General features: G+C 38.8%; 1 protein-coding gene across 1 annotated transcript in view; it reads left to right on the plus strand.

Annotated features, from left to right (window-relative positions):
* Positions 1-17,644, plus strand: part of zswim6 (zinc finger, SWIM-type containing 6) — a 48,587-nt gene that overhangs the window by 26,624 nt on the left and 4,319 nt on the right. The window contains exons 2-12 of the mRNA XM_005949839.3: positions 2,151-2,507; positions 3,646-3,794; positions 4,092-4,242; positions 6,912-7,091; positions 8,105-8,281; positions 8,376-8,522; positions 9,617-9,757; positions 11,875-12,135; positions 13,610-13,745; positions 15,508-15,665; positions 17,420-17,583. Of these exons, the coding sequence (XP_005949901.1) occupies positions 2,151-2,507; positions 3,646-3,794; positions 4,092-4,242; positions 6,912-7,091; positions 8,105-8,281; positions 8,376-8,522; positions 9,617-9,757; positions 11,875-12,135; positions 13,610-13,745; positions 15,508-15,665; positions 17,420-17,583 (2,021 nt within the window). The remainder of the gene's footprint in view (positions 1-2,150; positions 2,508-3,645; positions 3,795-4,091; positions 4,243-6,911; positions 7,092-8,104; positions 8,282-8,375; positions 8,523-9,616; positions 9,758-11,874; positions 12,136-13,609; positions 13,746-15,507; positions 15,666-17,419; positions 17,584-17,644) is intronic.

Here is a 17,644-nt window from a genome sequence, read left to right on the forward strand (position 1 = left end):
AGAAAACGTGAACTTGCAGGGAGTAGAACACTCGTGCTCACTTACTGTACTCTGGTTTTGTTGGTGTGTCATTACTTGGCCTGAAAAGACCAGAAGCTGATAGCTAATGTTAGCTAAAGTTGGCTAGCATCTGGTCTTGCTCTTTTTCAACTCATGCAGCCTTTGCACAAGCTAAATGATTGCTGACTGTACAGAAAGTGTATTGGAATCTCTTTAATATGCTTAAAGCAGACTTATAATGCTAGTTTCCAGTTCACTATTTTTATTCTTGGACTCTATTGCTGACTCACAGTTGAAATAATCTTGATCTCCTCCCTCGTGTATCCCATTAGTTCATCCTCTGTCTGGAAAAAAAGAAGCTGTTTTAGCTCCATTCCCTCTATCTTAAAGCCAACTTTGTTCTGACTGACTGACTGCTTTTGACAAACAGAAAGTTCGTACGTGGGGCTTCAGTCCTCACAGCCAGAGATGTATGCCTGAGATGACCGGATATCATACAGATACAGTTAGAATAAGGAATATAAGTGTGTGTGTGTTAGTCTTGGTTGAATATCTTAACGTCACTTTCTAAAGACATCTCATTTCTAAAGAGATATGATTTAAATCTCTTTCTGTCTGCTTTCAAACGATTACTTAAAACATAGACAGCATCTGACAGAAGGTTGGCTCTTTAATGCATTTCCTTTGGCTCAAGCGACCATCTAATAATGCTGTCTGTCATCTGTCACTGTCTGGCATGGAGGCTTATCAGCCTCCCTGTTGGCCACGTTACATGATTTTCAGTTTGAATGACAACATGATGCAAGACGTACATCATGCTCCTGCGATTCGAGGTCTAAATAAGCCACTGTTCTGCCTGTGTATCGTAAAATGAGCTATGCATGTGCTCCCTGTAGTAAGATTAAAACAGTACAGACTAAATGAAATTGTTTATATCAGTTTAGCTCTGGCTGAGTTTATGAAACCATCTGTCATCAACTGATAACCCACTAACTCGGTCAGATTGCCCATTTATTCTAATTACAGAAGACTTTTACCCATAAAGTACTTGTTGCATTGTCATATTCTGCCAAAACATGTCCATCTGTTATGGCTCTCAAAACTCAACACATATTTAAACCTCACTCCCACGTGGTGTTGCTGTTCTTTTGAATCTGTATTTGTCACATTTGGCTTTTATTTATGTTTTTTCCCTGTCAAAACCCCTAAGCTGGGAAGAGTAAATTCAAGGTCACATTCACATTAAAATACGTTTTTTTTTTATTCTTTTTTCCCCAAACATACAGAGGCCTGTACATTTTGGCCATGAGAGGGCCATAGGTTCACAATACAATAACAGTTCTCAGTGCCTGTGAACGATCCTGTCTTTGCTGAAGTGCTGGTGAGGATAAGGTAAACACTGAAGGTGTTGTGGAAAGGAAATGAAAAGGAAATGAGAAAATTTTGGTCTTTGCACTCAGTCGTGCCCTTTACCTTTTTTTGTGTCCATTTTTTTCACCTGGGCAGCACTTTGTCGATTACGTGAAATTAAGGTAGAACCAAAGAACGAGAATAGGATCATTCTGAACAACATCCAAAGATAAAAATAGTTGTATGAAGGGATACATTTGTAGTGAATTATTACCATAATCTGGCAGCTCATTGTTTAACTGACTGTTTTGGAGTACTCTCACTAGCTCCTTAATCCCATAAGTAGTTACATTATATTATATAGTGTAATATGTTACCAAACATATATTATATGATATTATTGTATTGGATACAATTATAACAACAATAAGCTTCAATTCACTTTAAGTTTTATTTAAAAAGTCCTAGAACACATATTTGGCTTAAGGTACCTTATATTGTAAGGGCAACTGGCCTTTTCCTTAAAAAAAAAAAAAAAGAAAAAGAATATTTTGAGTGTAAACAGTTAAGGACCCAGCACAGATCCTGGGTAGCTCAGTAGATATTGTATGAGACTTTTAATCTCGAAATTGTGGGTTTGAGTTCTATGCTGGATGCAGGTTTGTTGGAAATTATAAATAAACAAAGTATATCTTATTTTATTTTTAAGCCGTGGTTTGTGATTATGTACATGGTGAAATTATGTACATGAAAATACATGGTGTGATTAATTTCTAATAGTCATTTCTGTCTCTTTGCAGGTTTTCACCTCAGTGGCACAGTAAGGGAACCCGCTACACCCTCTGAACCAGAGCTAGTCTGCAATGTGAGCGTCAGCTTCGACCGCTGCAAAATCACAGCAGTGACATGCAGCTGCGGCAACAAGGACATTTTTTACTGTGCCCACGTTGTGGCACTCTCACTGTACCGAGTACGGAAGCCAGAGCAGGTCAAACTGCGCCTGCCCATCTCAGAGACTCTATTCCAAATGAACAGAGATCAACTGCAGAAGTTTGTTCAGTACCTTATCACAGTGCATCACACAGATGTGCTGCCGACAGCACAGAAGCTGGCAGATGAAATACTGTCACAGAACTCAGAGATCAACCAGGTCCACGGTGAGTGGAGCCACTGCTTTAAGGGTGGTTTGTGATTTTAGACAAAGACCAGGCTGTCCATAAACACAGAAACAGACACAAATAAATCCATGTACCTGGATTAGATTAGATTTTCTTCATCTTCCATCAGTGGATTTCCAGTTGTCATCTCCATATGTACTGTGTATGTAAGTGCACCTGTACTACAGCATACAAGAAGGAGACTTTCTTTGTGTGTATTTGTGATACATTGTGACACATAAGTCCCCATTTCATATATATTTGAGCAAACGTCTGCCTGAATACATTATCTTATGCTAAAAAGCCTCTCTTGTATATGTAGCTTTAGTATCTTAAAATTAAACTGAAAATTACCTTCTTGAACAAATTATCTGCCTGAAAATGTACCTGTGTGTTTCTGAATTACTTTAGTATTAATGGTCTTATGTAGATTGTTGTACTGAGCAGAACAAATCTAAAGTAGTGCTGCAGCTAACTATGATTTTAATTTTGCTGCTGAAACTGTTGCCCGTACTGATGAATCATTTTACCCTTAAAATGTCAGAACATCGCGAAATTGTCCATTTTAACTTTCTGAATCCCAGGTTGACAAATTAAATCTTTTAAGTATTTTACAATACAGTATATGAATGTTTAAATTATGATTTAAATAACTGGTTATCAGAATATGAGGATGACTAAGTGTGTACATATAGTGGAACATATTTAGCATAAACCTTATGGATTATATATTCCCTGGAGTTGGGTGTTAAGCGTTAGAAATGAAGGATGCACTCTTTGCTCATGTAGAATGCTTATTGTTGCAGATTTTGCATTATTTTCACTATTGATCAGCATCTAAGCTTGCACAGCACTAATGCTTTAATGCAAAAAGTAAACTAGTAGATATGCTGATGGTGCCATATTCATTTTGTGCTCTTCCCTGAAAAGACACTTGTATGGAAATCAGCGCAAGTTGTTTAATCATTGTTTAAAAATAATAAGACCATATGCATTAATGGACATACGAATATATAAGTACTTGTGCTTTTGATGCTTTCACATTACATACTGTTTTTCACTGCATCAAATCAGTTTTTTATGAGGACATCTAGTTGTTGTTAAGAGTTACTGATTTATTCATTTTCATTCACTGCAGGAGCTCCTGATCCGACAGCGGGGGCAAGTGTAGATGACGAGAACTGTTGGCATCTGGATGAGGAGCAAGTCCAGGAACAAGTCAAGCTCTTTCTCTCCCAAGGCGGGTACCATGGCTCAGGAAAGCAGCTCAACTTACTGTTCAGCAAGGTACTGACCCACTAATCACATCATGTCTTATATGTACGGTGATTTTGTTGATTTTATGTATATTTATTCTGATACTCTACAAGCTATTTGCACTGATAGTCAAAACACCTTCCAAATTTAATACCTTAAGGGGTACCAGAATGATCCATGCTTGGTCTTTTATCATTTACATTAAAAGTGTTTTATTTCTTTGGTGAAATTAAAATAATCCAGAACTGTCACCTTGATTTTGATCCTATTATCTGATTAAATAAAAGTGATATATACCGTTTACTCACAGTGACGTTGTCTCTGCAGGTGAGAGAGATGCTGAAGATGAGGGACTCCAATGGAGCTCGCATGTTAACACTGATCACAGAGCAGTTCATGGGTGACCCTAGATTGGCGCTGTGGAGGCAACAGGGGACGGCCATGACTGACAAGTACAGGCAGCTGTGGGACGAACTAGGTACAGTGATAACAGGCACACAAACAGAATTTCAACCAATTTGTGGCAGCTTTAGTGTGTGAGCGGCTACAGTGCAGTTCAACCAGCTGTCTTTTTCTTATGATTCTCTTAACCCATAGATGTCCTATTGTTTATTACCATTTATTACAGAAATACATTTTGAAATTCTGAGATTCAAAATCTTGCAAGATAAAGAATGTGAAATCCTTTGCATTCATCCACCGCTAGTTTTTATACGTTTATGTGAGCAATAAGCTTATTTACCTGATTTTTTTTTTTCCTGTTCTCTAGCAGGGGGAAACTCCACTGTTTGCAAAAAGAACTCTTGCTATGTAGAAGTCTATAAATAACTCTTTGTCTCCCCTACTCTATGACCTCAGTAAACACTTTCCTGATAAGTTTATTATCTCAATCGGTAGTTTTACGTCTTATTGAATACAGTGTCATATGAATTTTGTAAATTATGCTCCCGGATAAAACAAGTGACATCCTGTTTAAAAAACCAAACAAACAAAAATACAAAAAACAAATCAAATCAAGACTGATGTGATGGTCCATTTGAGGCCTCATAACAGGAGTTTGCTAATAGGTGACATCAGGATTCGCCCATCTTTTATATACAATCTATGGCTGATTCTAATCGCTTGTCCCAGATGGTGACTGTTCCTTTTGCAGAAACAGACCAAAAACGAAACAAAACCAGCCAGACTCCAAGTGTAAAGCTGACCTATTTGCTTGTGATCAAAGATAACTCAGATTTCCCTTAAAAACAAACTCAAAATCCTGTTTTCATGAACATTTAAGTCCTTTTTATAAAAATTCTAATATTAAATCTTAAATCGTAAATATTAATGTTTTACTTATTTCCCCATCTTCTGTTTCCTTTCCTTCCCCTGTGTGTTGCTGTTGAAGATTCTTTCTCTGCATTTCGTCACTCACGTGTGACGTCGCCCTGCTGTTTTCCCTCCTCCGTGTTGTCCTTGGTGCACCCCTAACAAAGAGACAGAGGATAAAGCCTGTCTCCTCCTTCCCCTTCCCCCTCATTGTGAGCCTCCCTCCCTCCCTCCTGTATTCACTTCATCCCTCCCCTCACCACTTGTCTTCTCTTTTTTTTGGACATCTTCTTTTTTTTTTTTTCCAATTTCGTTTTGCCCTAACATAGTCATTATTCCCTTCATCCTTCCTCAGCCTCTTTGAGTGTGTGTGTGTGTGTGTGTGTGTGTGTGTGTGTGTGTGTGTGTGTGTGTGTGTGTGTGTGTGTTTTTTCACTACTGTCTTCATGGTTTTAGCCAACAGTGCAATTAATCTCCCAATTGTTTATGGAGCTGCAACAATTGAGTAATACAGCATCAGGAATTGAATTGGCATAATCACTTACTGATTTTAGTCTTTTTCCTTTTGTGGTCATTTTGTCACACAAAACAGAACATCATATATTAGCAGCACATGCTTGGACTGTTCAGAACAAATTGGCACTTTCTCGAATTTGGTTACAACAACAATATGAATATTTCCTGCTGTCTTATCAATTCAGGTTTCAGCTTTGATTGCTTAGTCGATAACATAAAAATATATCCATCTGTTTGGTTGGATATGTAAAATGCTGGTCCAAAACTGTCTTTCAACTGTGTTATTTTTGTTTGTTTGTTTGTTTAAAAAAGCTTTTTTTGGTTCCAGCTTTTGAGCTTTTATTGATCTAATATGACAGCAAACTGATTCTTGACTTGACGTTACAAGCCTATAGACTGTGTATCGAAGATGGACAGAGCCTAATCATCTGCAGGATTCACCTTTATTCTTTTGGCTGTTGGTGTTAGTTTTTCCAGAGCTAGAAATAACCATATTTAGAGAAGCCTATGATGTACTTAGTTATTAACTAATGCTGACAAGCATGTGCTAGCAAGCTGAACTGATAAACTAAAACATATGCAAACGCATCCACACAGGCATGGATAGCTGCTGATTAGCGCTTAGCGGTCGAAGCATAGACTTCTTTGATGGTCTCAATCACACAGCAAGCTATATTACTTGACAGATAATTTCATTAAAATGCTATAATCTGCTATAATCTGCTATAATTTACATGAAAAGGTGACTTCAGCTAGTGCAGGTGAGGCTAATAGCTACACTTGCCAGTGTCGGCTTATCCATCAGTCAAAGTAGTCACCTCAAATTTTAAGCTTTATCAGTATCAAAAAGGGTGAGTTATTAAAACAAAAACAGCTCTCTGATGTTTTGTAACGGGAAATTAGCTGTACTGAAATTTGAAACTGAAATTGGCTGTCCGAGTTTAACAGGGGAGGTAAATGGTCTGCTTTTGCAGAAAGCCTCAAGTGGCCATTAGAGGAACTGCAGATCCTTTCTTGTATTTCTTTTTTTTTTTTTTGGCACATCCATGTTTGCTTCATTTTTCAGCCCTTAAGGTTGCCGGTTCAACTGAGCACAAAACAATCTCATGATTTATAAACCAGCATAATCAACAGTTTAATCAATAATGAAAGTATTGGCTAGCAGCAGCCCTCAATTATTTAACAAGTTAACTTGAAGCTACAAAACTTTATGGGTTATTAAATTCCTTTTTTTTTTTTTTCATTCTGTTCTCTTGCTGCAAGTCTCAGAAGAGGAGAGCAAAGTTTGTAAGTGTAATATATCTGGATATGTGTGTGCAGGGGCCCTGTGGATGTGCATCGTGCTGAACCCCCACTGCAAACCTGAGCAGAAGGCTTTCTGGCTACGTCAGCTTCGCAGGTGGAACAGCGTGGATGTCTGCCCCTTGGAGGACGGTAACCATAGTAGCGAACTGACCAATCTGACCAACGTTCTGCCCCAGGGCCCTGCTGGTAACCCAGGTGAGATGACACCAGGCAGAAATATGTCTTCCTATTGTTTTATTCCCAGACGCTCTCCTGCATCACATCATTTCTTTGTCCAATCTCCAGCAGCACTGCCCCCCCCTCCCAAAAAAAATAAAAAATAAAAAATCAAGTCTCCTCTCAATCTCGGCGGCCGTGAGGCTTTTTACCTTTTTACTAATAGAATGATCCTAATAACACATTTGAGGTCCTGAAGCTTTTTCTGGCTCTATTCTCTCCTCAGCTTTAGCTAAATCGGAGAAAATCCAGCGAAATTAATGTTTCTTTCAGGCAATAATAAAAATGTTTCAAATGAGCTGAAGGGACCTTTTATTACTGCTGAGATTTTTGCCTGTAACACGCTGCACTTGTTATGTTACTGACCTTTTTTCAGTTCAATTTATTCAACTTATTCATTATACATCTTGTCACTCTCTTATTCTTTGTCTTTTTCATATACACTCCCGATCAATAAATTGAATGCTCAAAAAAAAGCTTTCTCTCACTGCCATTTCTTTTTGTTGCATGTTGAAGCTCTACTTGGAACCTTGTTAAGATCCAACCATGCAAAATATGATTTTTTTTGCCATTTTTCAAGCAATCTTAAACTTTTGTATTCAGCTTTTGTAGCACTTTGGGAAATCTAAGACTGGAAATATAACTGTGTCACAAAAATGAAACCATCCATCAGGACTTTTGTACTAGGCTGTAAACATGCCTTTTAACTCCTGGTCATTTTAACCCCTGATCATTCCAAAATTTATCAAATCAAAAAAAAAGTTTGCGCTTGACCTCAGAGTCAGCCTCAGGTGGCCATAGGAGGAACCCGAAGGGAACCAGTATCATGTAGGCTTCAAATATATTTCTCAGATGGAAATTTAATTAATAAATTGCTTTGCCTTTATCATCAAACTATGTTGATTAAATGATCTAATTAGGCACACAAAATAAACCACCACACTCCACTACCTCGCAGCTTGACGTTTAAAAACATCTGACGTCTCTCACAGACTCGCTGTCTCGGCCTCACCGGACGGTCTTCACACGAGCCATCGAGGCCTGCGACCTGCACTGGCAGGACCCCCACCTGCAAAACATCATCACGGAGGACCACTACACCAACTACTGCTACCATGAGAACCTCGACTCGTCCCTCTTCGACACCCGAGGGTGGCCTTTGTGGCATGGTGAGAGAGAAGAGTTGTGGTTAGAGATAACAAGAAATAAATGTAGAAAAAAAAGCAGAAGGAATACAAATGAAATAACTTCTCCTTCCCACAGAGCACGTCCCTACAGCGTGTGCCCGAGTGGATGCCCTGAGATCACACGGATACCCCAAAGAAGCGCTCAGGCTGGCCATTGCCATCGTCAACACACTGCGGCGGCAGCAGCAGAAACAGCTGGAGCTCTTTCGCTCCCACAAAAAAGGTCAGTGTACCCTCTTTTAATGTGCTCTTTAGTTTTGCTTTCCTACTTTTAATCAGTGCCCTCCAAAGTCTGTTTTCATTTTACTGCTGTATTATCTGTATACACAACGTCTGTTCACCCGCGAAGAAGAACACATCCTCGGTTGCTCTTATTTAGGTTTCCCTCTTACAGGAACTTGGCCAATCAAGCACGTATGCAACAAATGCAAAAACATTATTTTGCATTGAACTAAAGTGCAAATGTTCACGCATCTTTACAAACAGCCATCTGTTCGATTGCTCTTGTTTTTTTTGTTTGTTTGTTAAGGTTATTGGTGTTATCTGCTTGTATAATTCAAATTTGGGCTTGAACATTCATGGGGAACATTTATTTGGGGCTCAATTACTCTGTTGGTGGAGCCCTGTGGCTCACTTAAAGTTCTCTATGAAAAACCGGTCTAACATAAATAGGGGCTTTTTTTTTTTTAACTGTAAATCATGCAAAATTATGCCAACAGAGCTGTAGAATAAAAATACAGACCTAGAAATTTGCATGTGTGGATTAAGTGGAACTGCATCTTGGAAACCTTTTCCACATGTTATTTGTTTTTTGTGCTTTATGGAGTAGATTAAAGTGTCTCTGCGTATCTGTATCTATATATTCCTATCTATGTATTCCTTCAATGACACTGACATCATAGCTCTGTGGGGGTCACAACATCTGTTGCTGGAGACCCTTTTTAGATATGCATACAAGCTGTATTTAGTTTTCTGTGACACTTTCTATCAGTTTAACACCAGAGTGTCAACAGTTCATCAACAGTCATTTACGACCATGAAAGATTATTTCATATGCAGGAATTTATATCCGACTCTGTTCTGGTGACAGGAAATATTAAAAAAAGACAGTATAGAAACAACAGGAAAAGAGGATGTGTGGTGGATTTGGGTTGTAAAGGGGCTTGCAGAAATGTGTGCAGGCTTAAGTCAGTTAAATAGTATATCCTATATGAGATACATGGATGTTTTAGGCTTATTCAGCATCATGACATGGTCTTCCTAGACTGCCTAAACTAATGTTATAAACTAATACTTAGTGTCTTTGTGTTACTGCAGAGCTGCTAAACAGAGGAATTACAGCAGTCACCAACCTGGAAGGATGGGTGGGCCACCCTCTGGACCCCATTGGCACTCTTTTCAGCACCCTCATGGAGATGGGGAGGGGCAGCGAGGAGGGAACTCTACTTGATTTCTCAGGTGCGTGCAGATCGCTCACATCCTATGGTGCCAAAAGTCTTTCTGAAGACGGGTGCCTTTGTTTGCTCTAATTCTTTTGTGAGATATTTTCATACTATGTCCTTTTTTTGGGTTGATAATATTTATGGAAGATGTGTGTTTGCTGAAATTACCTAGAGAACCCTACAAGGCACACATTTTTAAGAGGTAATAGGGCAAAAGTATGGTGAGTCACTGATGAGCTTTAAAATTTTATTGGATTTTGTAGTGTTACCATAGGATGCAAAGTCAAAGAAATGTAGTGGTAGTAGAAAGTACAATATTGTCCTCTGAACGCAATGATATAGAAATATACTGTAGCTGAAAATGAAAATACTCAAGTGATTATGTATGTATGGTTGCTTTCCTTTGCTGCAGATGTTACACGCACACACGCACACACGCACACACACACACACACACACACACACACACACACACACACACACACACACACACACACACATTTTCCAGAGTGTGCCTCCAACATTTACACTGCAGTGATTGTATCTTCTCTGTCAGAGCTGCAGGCCCTCAGGTCACAATCAGCACAGTTGACACAGACATGCTGATTGGCCTCCAGTCATCCTCCAATAACAGCTCATGAATAAGAAATGCAGCAGGAAAAACACTCCAATTAAAATGCATTAATTATGCAGGGAGCTCAGCGAGACGAATTTCAGCGTACTGTAGCCAGAACAGACGTCACATTAGCACTCGGTTTTGCTTGTAAAGAACAGTTTCTTCAGGAACTGCTCTGGGCCCTTCATTTTTATGTTCTAGATTTAATTTTAAAAACATAACCCTGATTTTAATCACCATCAATCTACAATGAATTCTTAATGAAAACTGAAATCCCCTTATTAAAAGAAGTTTTCAGAGACTTAATTCAGTACTTTGTAGAGGTACCCTTAGCTGCAGTTATGTAATTGTGTCATGTTGGAAAAGCCTCCACAGGCTTTTCCTGTCGAGGGTGGAGGTCTCCAAGATGCAGCACCTAGATTTGGGCAGTTCATCCCATTTTGTTTTCTACCTCTTGTCAGGCTTGGCAGGATGGCATGGCAAGCATCTGAACTGCTGTATTCAGAGTTTTCCACAGGTAGTCTGTGGGGTGTTGGCTGAGACACTCAACTTCAGCCCTAAAGACTTGTCCTGAGACCATTCCATTATTATCTTTGCCAGTTTAGATTCTTGTTACGCTGAAAGCTGAACTGTAGTCCCAGTCTTTGGTCTCTGGAGGGGGTTTTCTTTAAGAAATTCTGTTTGGCTGCATTTATTCTCTTAGTCCTAACTGATCTCCCTTACCCTTTCCCCTTCTTAGAAGCACCACCACAGCAGGGAGCTACTGCCATCATCCTTCACTTAGCTGTCTTTTTTCCTCGTGTTCTCTCAGCCCTTTATATACAATTTCTTAAGCTCTTAGCAGTCATAAATATTTCGCTCAGACTGACTCATCCAGCTGTTTTACTGTAAAGGTCTAACTAGTGCAGTGCTGTTGAGTTGGTTTGCATGTTTTTTTTTCTCTGCAGAGGGCTTCTCTTTTTAGATGTATGATGAACTCTATGAAAAGATTAGATGGTATCAAAGCACCAACTATGAAGAGAAATTGTTTGATACCAAAGTGTTTGGTATCATACATACACTGCTCATACACACTTCAGCTGTGGTGGTTTGCATTGAGACTCTTGGACCTTTACTTCGTAAGGTTTATTGAGTGTAGATTGATGGGTAAAAATTGTCAATATGAGTTCAAGAAGTGAAGGAACTTTTTATAGTGAATATAAGGCTTTTTTTTTTTTTGGTGGGAAGGTTTTCAATTAAGCCTGTGCTATTTATAACTGTGCGTGTGTGTGCGCGCGCGCTCATTAGGGACTGTTAATTCTCCTGGGATGAACTGTAAGGTCTGCCAAGACATCATTAAACCATTAAAACACATGATTACCATCAGGAGGGTACACAGTGAGGAAAATGGAACACGAGAATGAACAAACAGATCAGTAGATTTATCAATACTCAGCTCAATCTGCACCCCAAAGGGGACATTGTCCTTGCTAAGTCATCTCTCACCCTGTCCTCCCAACTCTCTCTCTTACCCTCAGGCTCGCTGGGTTCAGGCAGATGGACGGAGCATCCGGTTTTCCCAGCGCAGCGTTTCTTGGAAGAAGGAGAGTCTTTCCTGTCGTTGGCCGTGGAGACAGCTCTCATTGGACTGGGGCAGCAGAGAGTGATGCCAGACGGCCTTTACGCTCAGGAGAAAGTGTGTCGCAATGAAGAGCAGCTATTGGGCAAGCTTCAAGAAATTGATTTAAATGACATGCTGGTGAAGATCTTCCGGAAGCAAGCTGTCTTACTGCTAGAGGGTGAGTAGGACCCAACTTTAACAACATTAAGCTGCTTTTTCGAACAGTGAGCTTAAAGAACAGACTCTGTGTGTACAAGGTTTGTAACTCTGTGTACTTTGCAGGTTCTGTGCTGTACATGTACGTTTACACTTCGTTTGGAGTCCCGTATTTACAATTGTGGACTTGTTTGCATTGTCAGTGTGTTGTCGCTGTGTATTTGTCTGTGTGTATGTTTTTTATGGCTTTAGTTTTCCTGCCAATATGTCTTTTGCACACCATGGTTGTGTTTATTGGGTAAAATTATTCGCTGTCCTGATAGTATGAAAAAAATGTTAACACAAAATAATCTTGTGATATTCTACTCTATTCTATTGTCAGCAAAAGCGTACTAAAAGCTGACATTTCCTGTGCCAGAAAGCTCTGCTGTTCTCCAAAAGCATATTAAAAGCACATCCATGAGTCAACACTGTTGTATTGTGCGACATGATCTTTCTTTGCTATGGACACACATTGTAGTCTGTTTTAGTTTACTTCTCACGTACAGCAGAACAAACTTAACTCACTGTTGTTTTTAGTCTTTTCATGCGAATTGTTTTCAGATTCCAGGTTAAGATGTTAAAAAGATCCATTTTTTTAATGGAAAACTGAACTTTCACTAAAAACCATAATCTGCCAGAAGTACCAAATGTATATTCGTTTACAGTTAAAAATAGTTTATTTATTTTAGTGTAGAAAAACCTGTTCCAGGTGATCTGAGAATTTAAAAATGAAACTACATAATTGTGATTTTCTTTTTCTTTTTTAAAAAGAGACTTGAATACGAAGTAAAAACCAGTGAGCTTGGAGTGTATATTCCACAAAGAACAGGGCAGTTATCCACTAACAGCTGCAAGGCTTAAAAAAGTGAAGGAAATAATCATTTTAATATATATTATCAAAGTCTGTAAATCTTTATTTCTTTTAACACATTTTAGCTCTTTTATTTATAAAGTATAAAGAAATAAAGCATGAGAAAATTGAGAATGACCCCAGCATTTCAATTAAATCCAATAACTTCTTTAATTTAACTGAATTATTGTCTTAGAGAAAACCAATATTGAATTTAATAGAAGCGATTATACTAAATAAGCCCTTTTTGTGCCACCACACCCGCACTTGAAAGCTTTTCCTAGAAGCTGTTTCATTTTCTTTAGAACTACATGCATATTGACATGTTTCAGGATGTCCTCTTGCACAGTTTAAAAGCAAAACATTTCTGCTTTCTGTTTCACCAACACAGTGATCAGCCCTCTGATACAGAGCTGACTCACACACTTCGGCTTTGCTTTGTGGGTTTAATCAGCACTATCAAACTTGTTAACGTCAGGCTGGGAAACAATCTGGTACATAGGGTTACCACCCAGTCATATATGAAGCTCTTCTCTGCACTCATCTGTATTCACGTCGACTCTGTACAGACTGAACTGATCCATGTGTTTCTTGTTTCTTCCAGCTGGTCCTTACAGTGGTCTGGGGGAAATACTCTACAGAGAGAGTGTCCCCATGCACACTTTTGCCAAGTTTCTGTTCACCTCCCTGCTACCTCACGATGCTGAACTGGCATATAGAATTGCACTGAGGGCTATGAGGTGAGTTACATGCTGTCTATATTTAAATGTAGTTTAAATATAGACATGAGAAAACATAAAAACAAAACCAACAACATTCTGAAAACAGGATGTTTCACTTTCCAGTTGCTTGTTTTTGAATGGATAGACAAGGTGACAGTTCAAGGTATTTCCTTTATCGCCTGTCTTTTATTTTTCCCCACCTCCAAACTATATTGTCTTAGGACCTAATTCTAAATATCCTGTATGGAAAAATACTCATGTGTGATTTCAATGGCAGTACAACAACCATTGAAAACATGATTTTTTTTTTTTTAAAGGACAGAATACTAGTATCCACCACTGATATAGTACCTTTTGTACTTGTATAACATCAGTGATAAAGGTACTTATTGTAAGTTCCTGAAGCTGTTAACAGAATGTGAACAAACCACCAAAGTGACCTAAAAGACATTTAAAATTTAAAAAAAAATAAAAATCTGTGTATTGTATTGAAGCTGTATCAACTGAAGCTGAACTAGGACGTGTTGTGTTAAAAGGGCTGTCTTGTGTACAAAATGGTATTTTTGTACCACAGGCTGATGCAGTAAGTCAACGTCACCTTTATTTAACTGAGGAAGTCATAGAAATTACAATACATGATTCATATTTCTATATTAAGCCTACGTTAGTAGCCACCATGTATACTTGTGCAGCATGTGCCTGCACATAAGAAAGTGTACGTCCGGTTGAAGTGTAACTTTAGAAAGGTTTGTGGTCATTACCTACAGAATTACTGCAGAAACTTGAATCATACATTATTTAAAATGACAGGCCAACAAAAGGCAAAACCTCTTGAGGAAATGAAGCTAGCAAAAACTAAACAAAAAATATTTTATCTATGACTCATAGTAAAAAATAGACGTCTAGATTAGGCAAGACGAAATGGCTGAGAAACTAAAAAAACATGCAAATAGTGGAGCTAAGCTAACATTTTCAGGCGATCATTTTCATTCAGACTTCCTTCATGTTGGAAGGAAGGAAGTTGGGGGGTTAATGATGACAGTCCATCATCCAAATCATCCTCTAGACGTTCACTACAGAGGATCAGTTTTAGTCTGCATGCCTGAAAGAGAGAAGGAAAATGTGCATTTACATAAAGACCGATTAAGGCTGGAATTTTAACACCACCTCCTAATATAACCTGCCTCTCTGCCCGCTTTAAGTCGCCACTGGTTCATGATTTAGAGATGGAAAAAGAAGAGAGGCAGACTGAGGAGTTATCTGGGACACTGTTTAATGATAAAACCTCCTTTTGCTGGAATATTCACTGAATAATTCAAGAATGCTGAGGAGGAGTTTTAGAAAAATGTGTGAATAATAAATACACACTGTTGGTTTGCTTCTAGACCACCACGGGAACCTTTATTTCGTCTTGTTTAAATTAAACTTCTCTGATTTTTATATTATGTAAATCGATCAGACTTTTTTTTTCCCCCCCAGACCTAAAAACAAAAGACGATTATAAAAGTACATCAGCTATATCCGGGTAGAACATCTCTGTGGTTTGGCTGAAAAGGAACAGTTATTTTTAAATCCATCCTTTTCTCAGTGTTCATAGCCTGAGGCAAAGATCCACCTGAGCTCAGGTGTGCGGACACGCACTGAAAAACTATTGATTGATCCTGTAAGGGAAACATTACACTCTGATAACTTGTTTACCTCCATGAAGTGTTCTTCTGAGAGGTCACATCTCTTCCTGTCTAATAAAGAACTAATATAATTTTTTTCCATCTGCGCTCAGGTTGCCGGTCCTGGAGTCCACAAACCCCTCTAGTGACTTGTCTCGGCCTCACCACATAGTGTCGGTGGTGCCCAACCGATACCCTCGCTGGTTCACTCTAAGCCACATAGAGACTCAACAGTGTGAACTGGCCTCCACGATGCTCACTGCTGCTAAAGGTACACAAACGTACATTGACTCAAGATTGGAAAAGTGCATTTTGAGGTGTTTTATGAACATACAGAATTATATATCCAAAAACAGATCACATGGCAAGATAGAAATACCTGATATTCATGATAACCATCAAATTTAAAAATGAAACATCAATACTGTCAGTAATGCACATATGAAAAATATTATCTTTTATTTCACAGTGCTGCAATATAGGGGAAATTACTACTACTATTTATTGTAGAGTTCAGGTAGATGGCTCCATCAAACACACCCCTATACCACCCCAGCATCCACCTGTAGGCTTTGGGGTGATGTTTATTCATCATGCAACACACAAATACAGGTTAAACAGCAAAAGGAAAGACTTTATTGACTGTCAAAAAAATCCCAAAGTGACCCAAAACCAATAAGTAAAACAAAAGGGGCCACTTGACGCATATGGAATGAGGGAGAAGAAATGTCTGATTTTGAGAAAGTGTGCGCGCAAAGGGAGGGTATGGTAATCAGATAGGTGAAAACACTGAAACATAGAAAAGCACTGAGGGCAGGGCCAATAATCAGAACAGGGGGAAAAAGAACACAAGCAAAAGTAAAACAGCAACAAAAGACCAACCAGCCTTCAAAGTAAAACAGGAAGTAACCAAAACCAAACCAAACATCTAAACACAAAGGCAGGAAACAATAAAGACTAAAGAAGATGATTGTGTAGAAGACAGAAGGAATGGGAAGAAAAAGATGAAACGTTTAAAATCTAAAAACTGATACCATGGAAACGATGGCAACCTTTTTTTTCCCACAATAAACTGTGAAGTGAAAATCTGATACCGTGACAGCCCTAATATCGCTCTGATGGTAATATCCTTTATGCTGCTTATCACCAATTTCAGTACTTCCCCACAGTATGTGGGAATTATTTTCAATGATAAAATGAATTAAATTAGAACAGCCTCAACCAGGATAAACAGGAAATTGGATTGAAGGCACAGTGAGCTGAGGAGATGCTGCATCTTCTCAGGCTGATGGTGTCAACTTAGACTTCTCAAAAAAAACTGAAAAGCCTCCTGTCAGAGCAATCTCGCCTTTAGTTTAGAGGTATTTAATGTTTTCTGATGTGTGCGACCACATACAAGACTAAAGTAAAATTTGCTACCTATGGTAAGCGAGAGAAACTATTTCGGAAAAAAACCTGCAGGTACCCAGGACATGTAAGAGCTAGAATACCCTCAAAATAATGTAGTTTCTGATTACATCTGAAGGGAAAGTGTTTTTAGCTTTTTCAACGCACCACATGGAAAGAAGGTGCAAAAAGTCTGTCACCTTAAATAGTTGTTAGGAGGATAATTGTGTCAAACTGAGCTGCGTGCAAACAGTACACAATTCAGGTTACACTTTCTGCTGTGTTCACTATTTACATTAATTAAGATTTTACTTTAAATATCTTTTGAAAATGTGTGATCAAAGCACATGAAAAACAGAAACATAGTGTTAAACAGGCAATAAATGTTCAAATACTGCAAGTCTTGCTTGAAGGCATTTATTCAGTAAAGAACTTTGCACACCGGAGCAGCTGCTGTGTGAAGTGGGAATGTTGAAATGTTTGTTCAGGAACGTTACCAGAAATATAGAAAGTTATAATGTTGTGGTACTGGATGAGCTTGGCAGAAGAATGTAATTGAAAACTACCCGGGTATTATTAGAGGGCCTGCCTGGTGACATTCTGTATTTTCTCCATTTGCTTTGTTTGATGTGTTACCAGGTGATGCTCGCAAGCTAGAAACTGTGTTAGAGTCGATCCAGAAGAACATCCACTCCTCCTCCCACATCTTTAAACTGGCCCAGGATGCCTTCAAAATTGCCACTCTCATGGACAGCCTGCCTGACCTCACGCTGCTCAAGGTTTCCCTGGAGCTGGGCCTTCAGGTAAAGAAACACACACACACACACACACACACACACACACACACACACACACACACACACA

Source organism: Haplochromis burtoni, unplaced genomic scaffold (assembly GCF_018398535.1).
Source record: "Haplochromis burtoni strain Fernald_Lab_line unplaced genomic scaffold, NCSU_Asbu1 Contig_344, whole genome shotgun sequence".
Taxonomy (NCBI): domain Eukaryota; kingdom Metazoa; phylum Chordata; class Actinopteri; order Cichliformes; family Cichlidae; genus Haplochromis; species Haplochromis burtoni.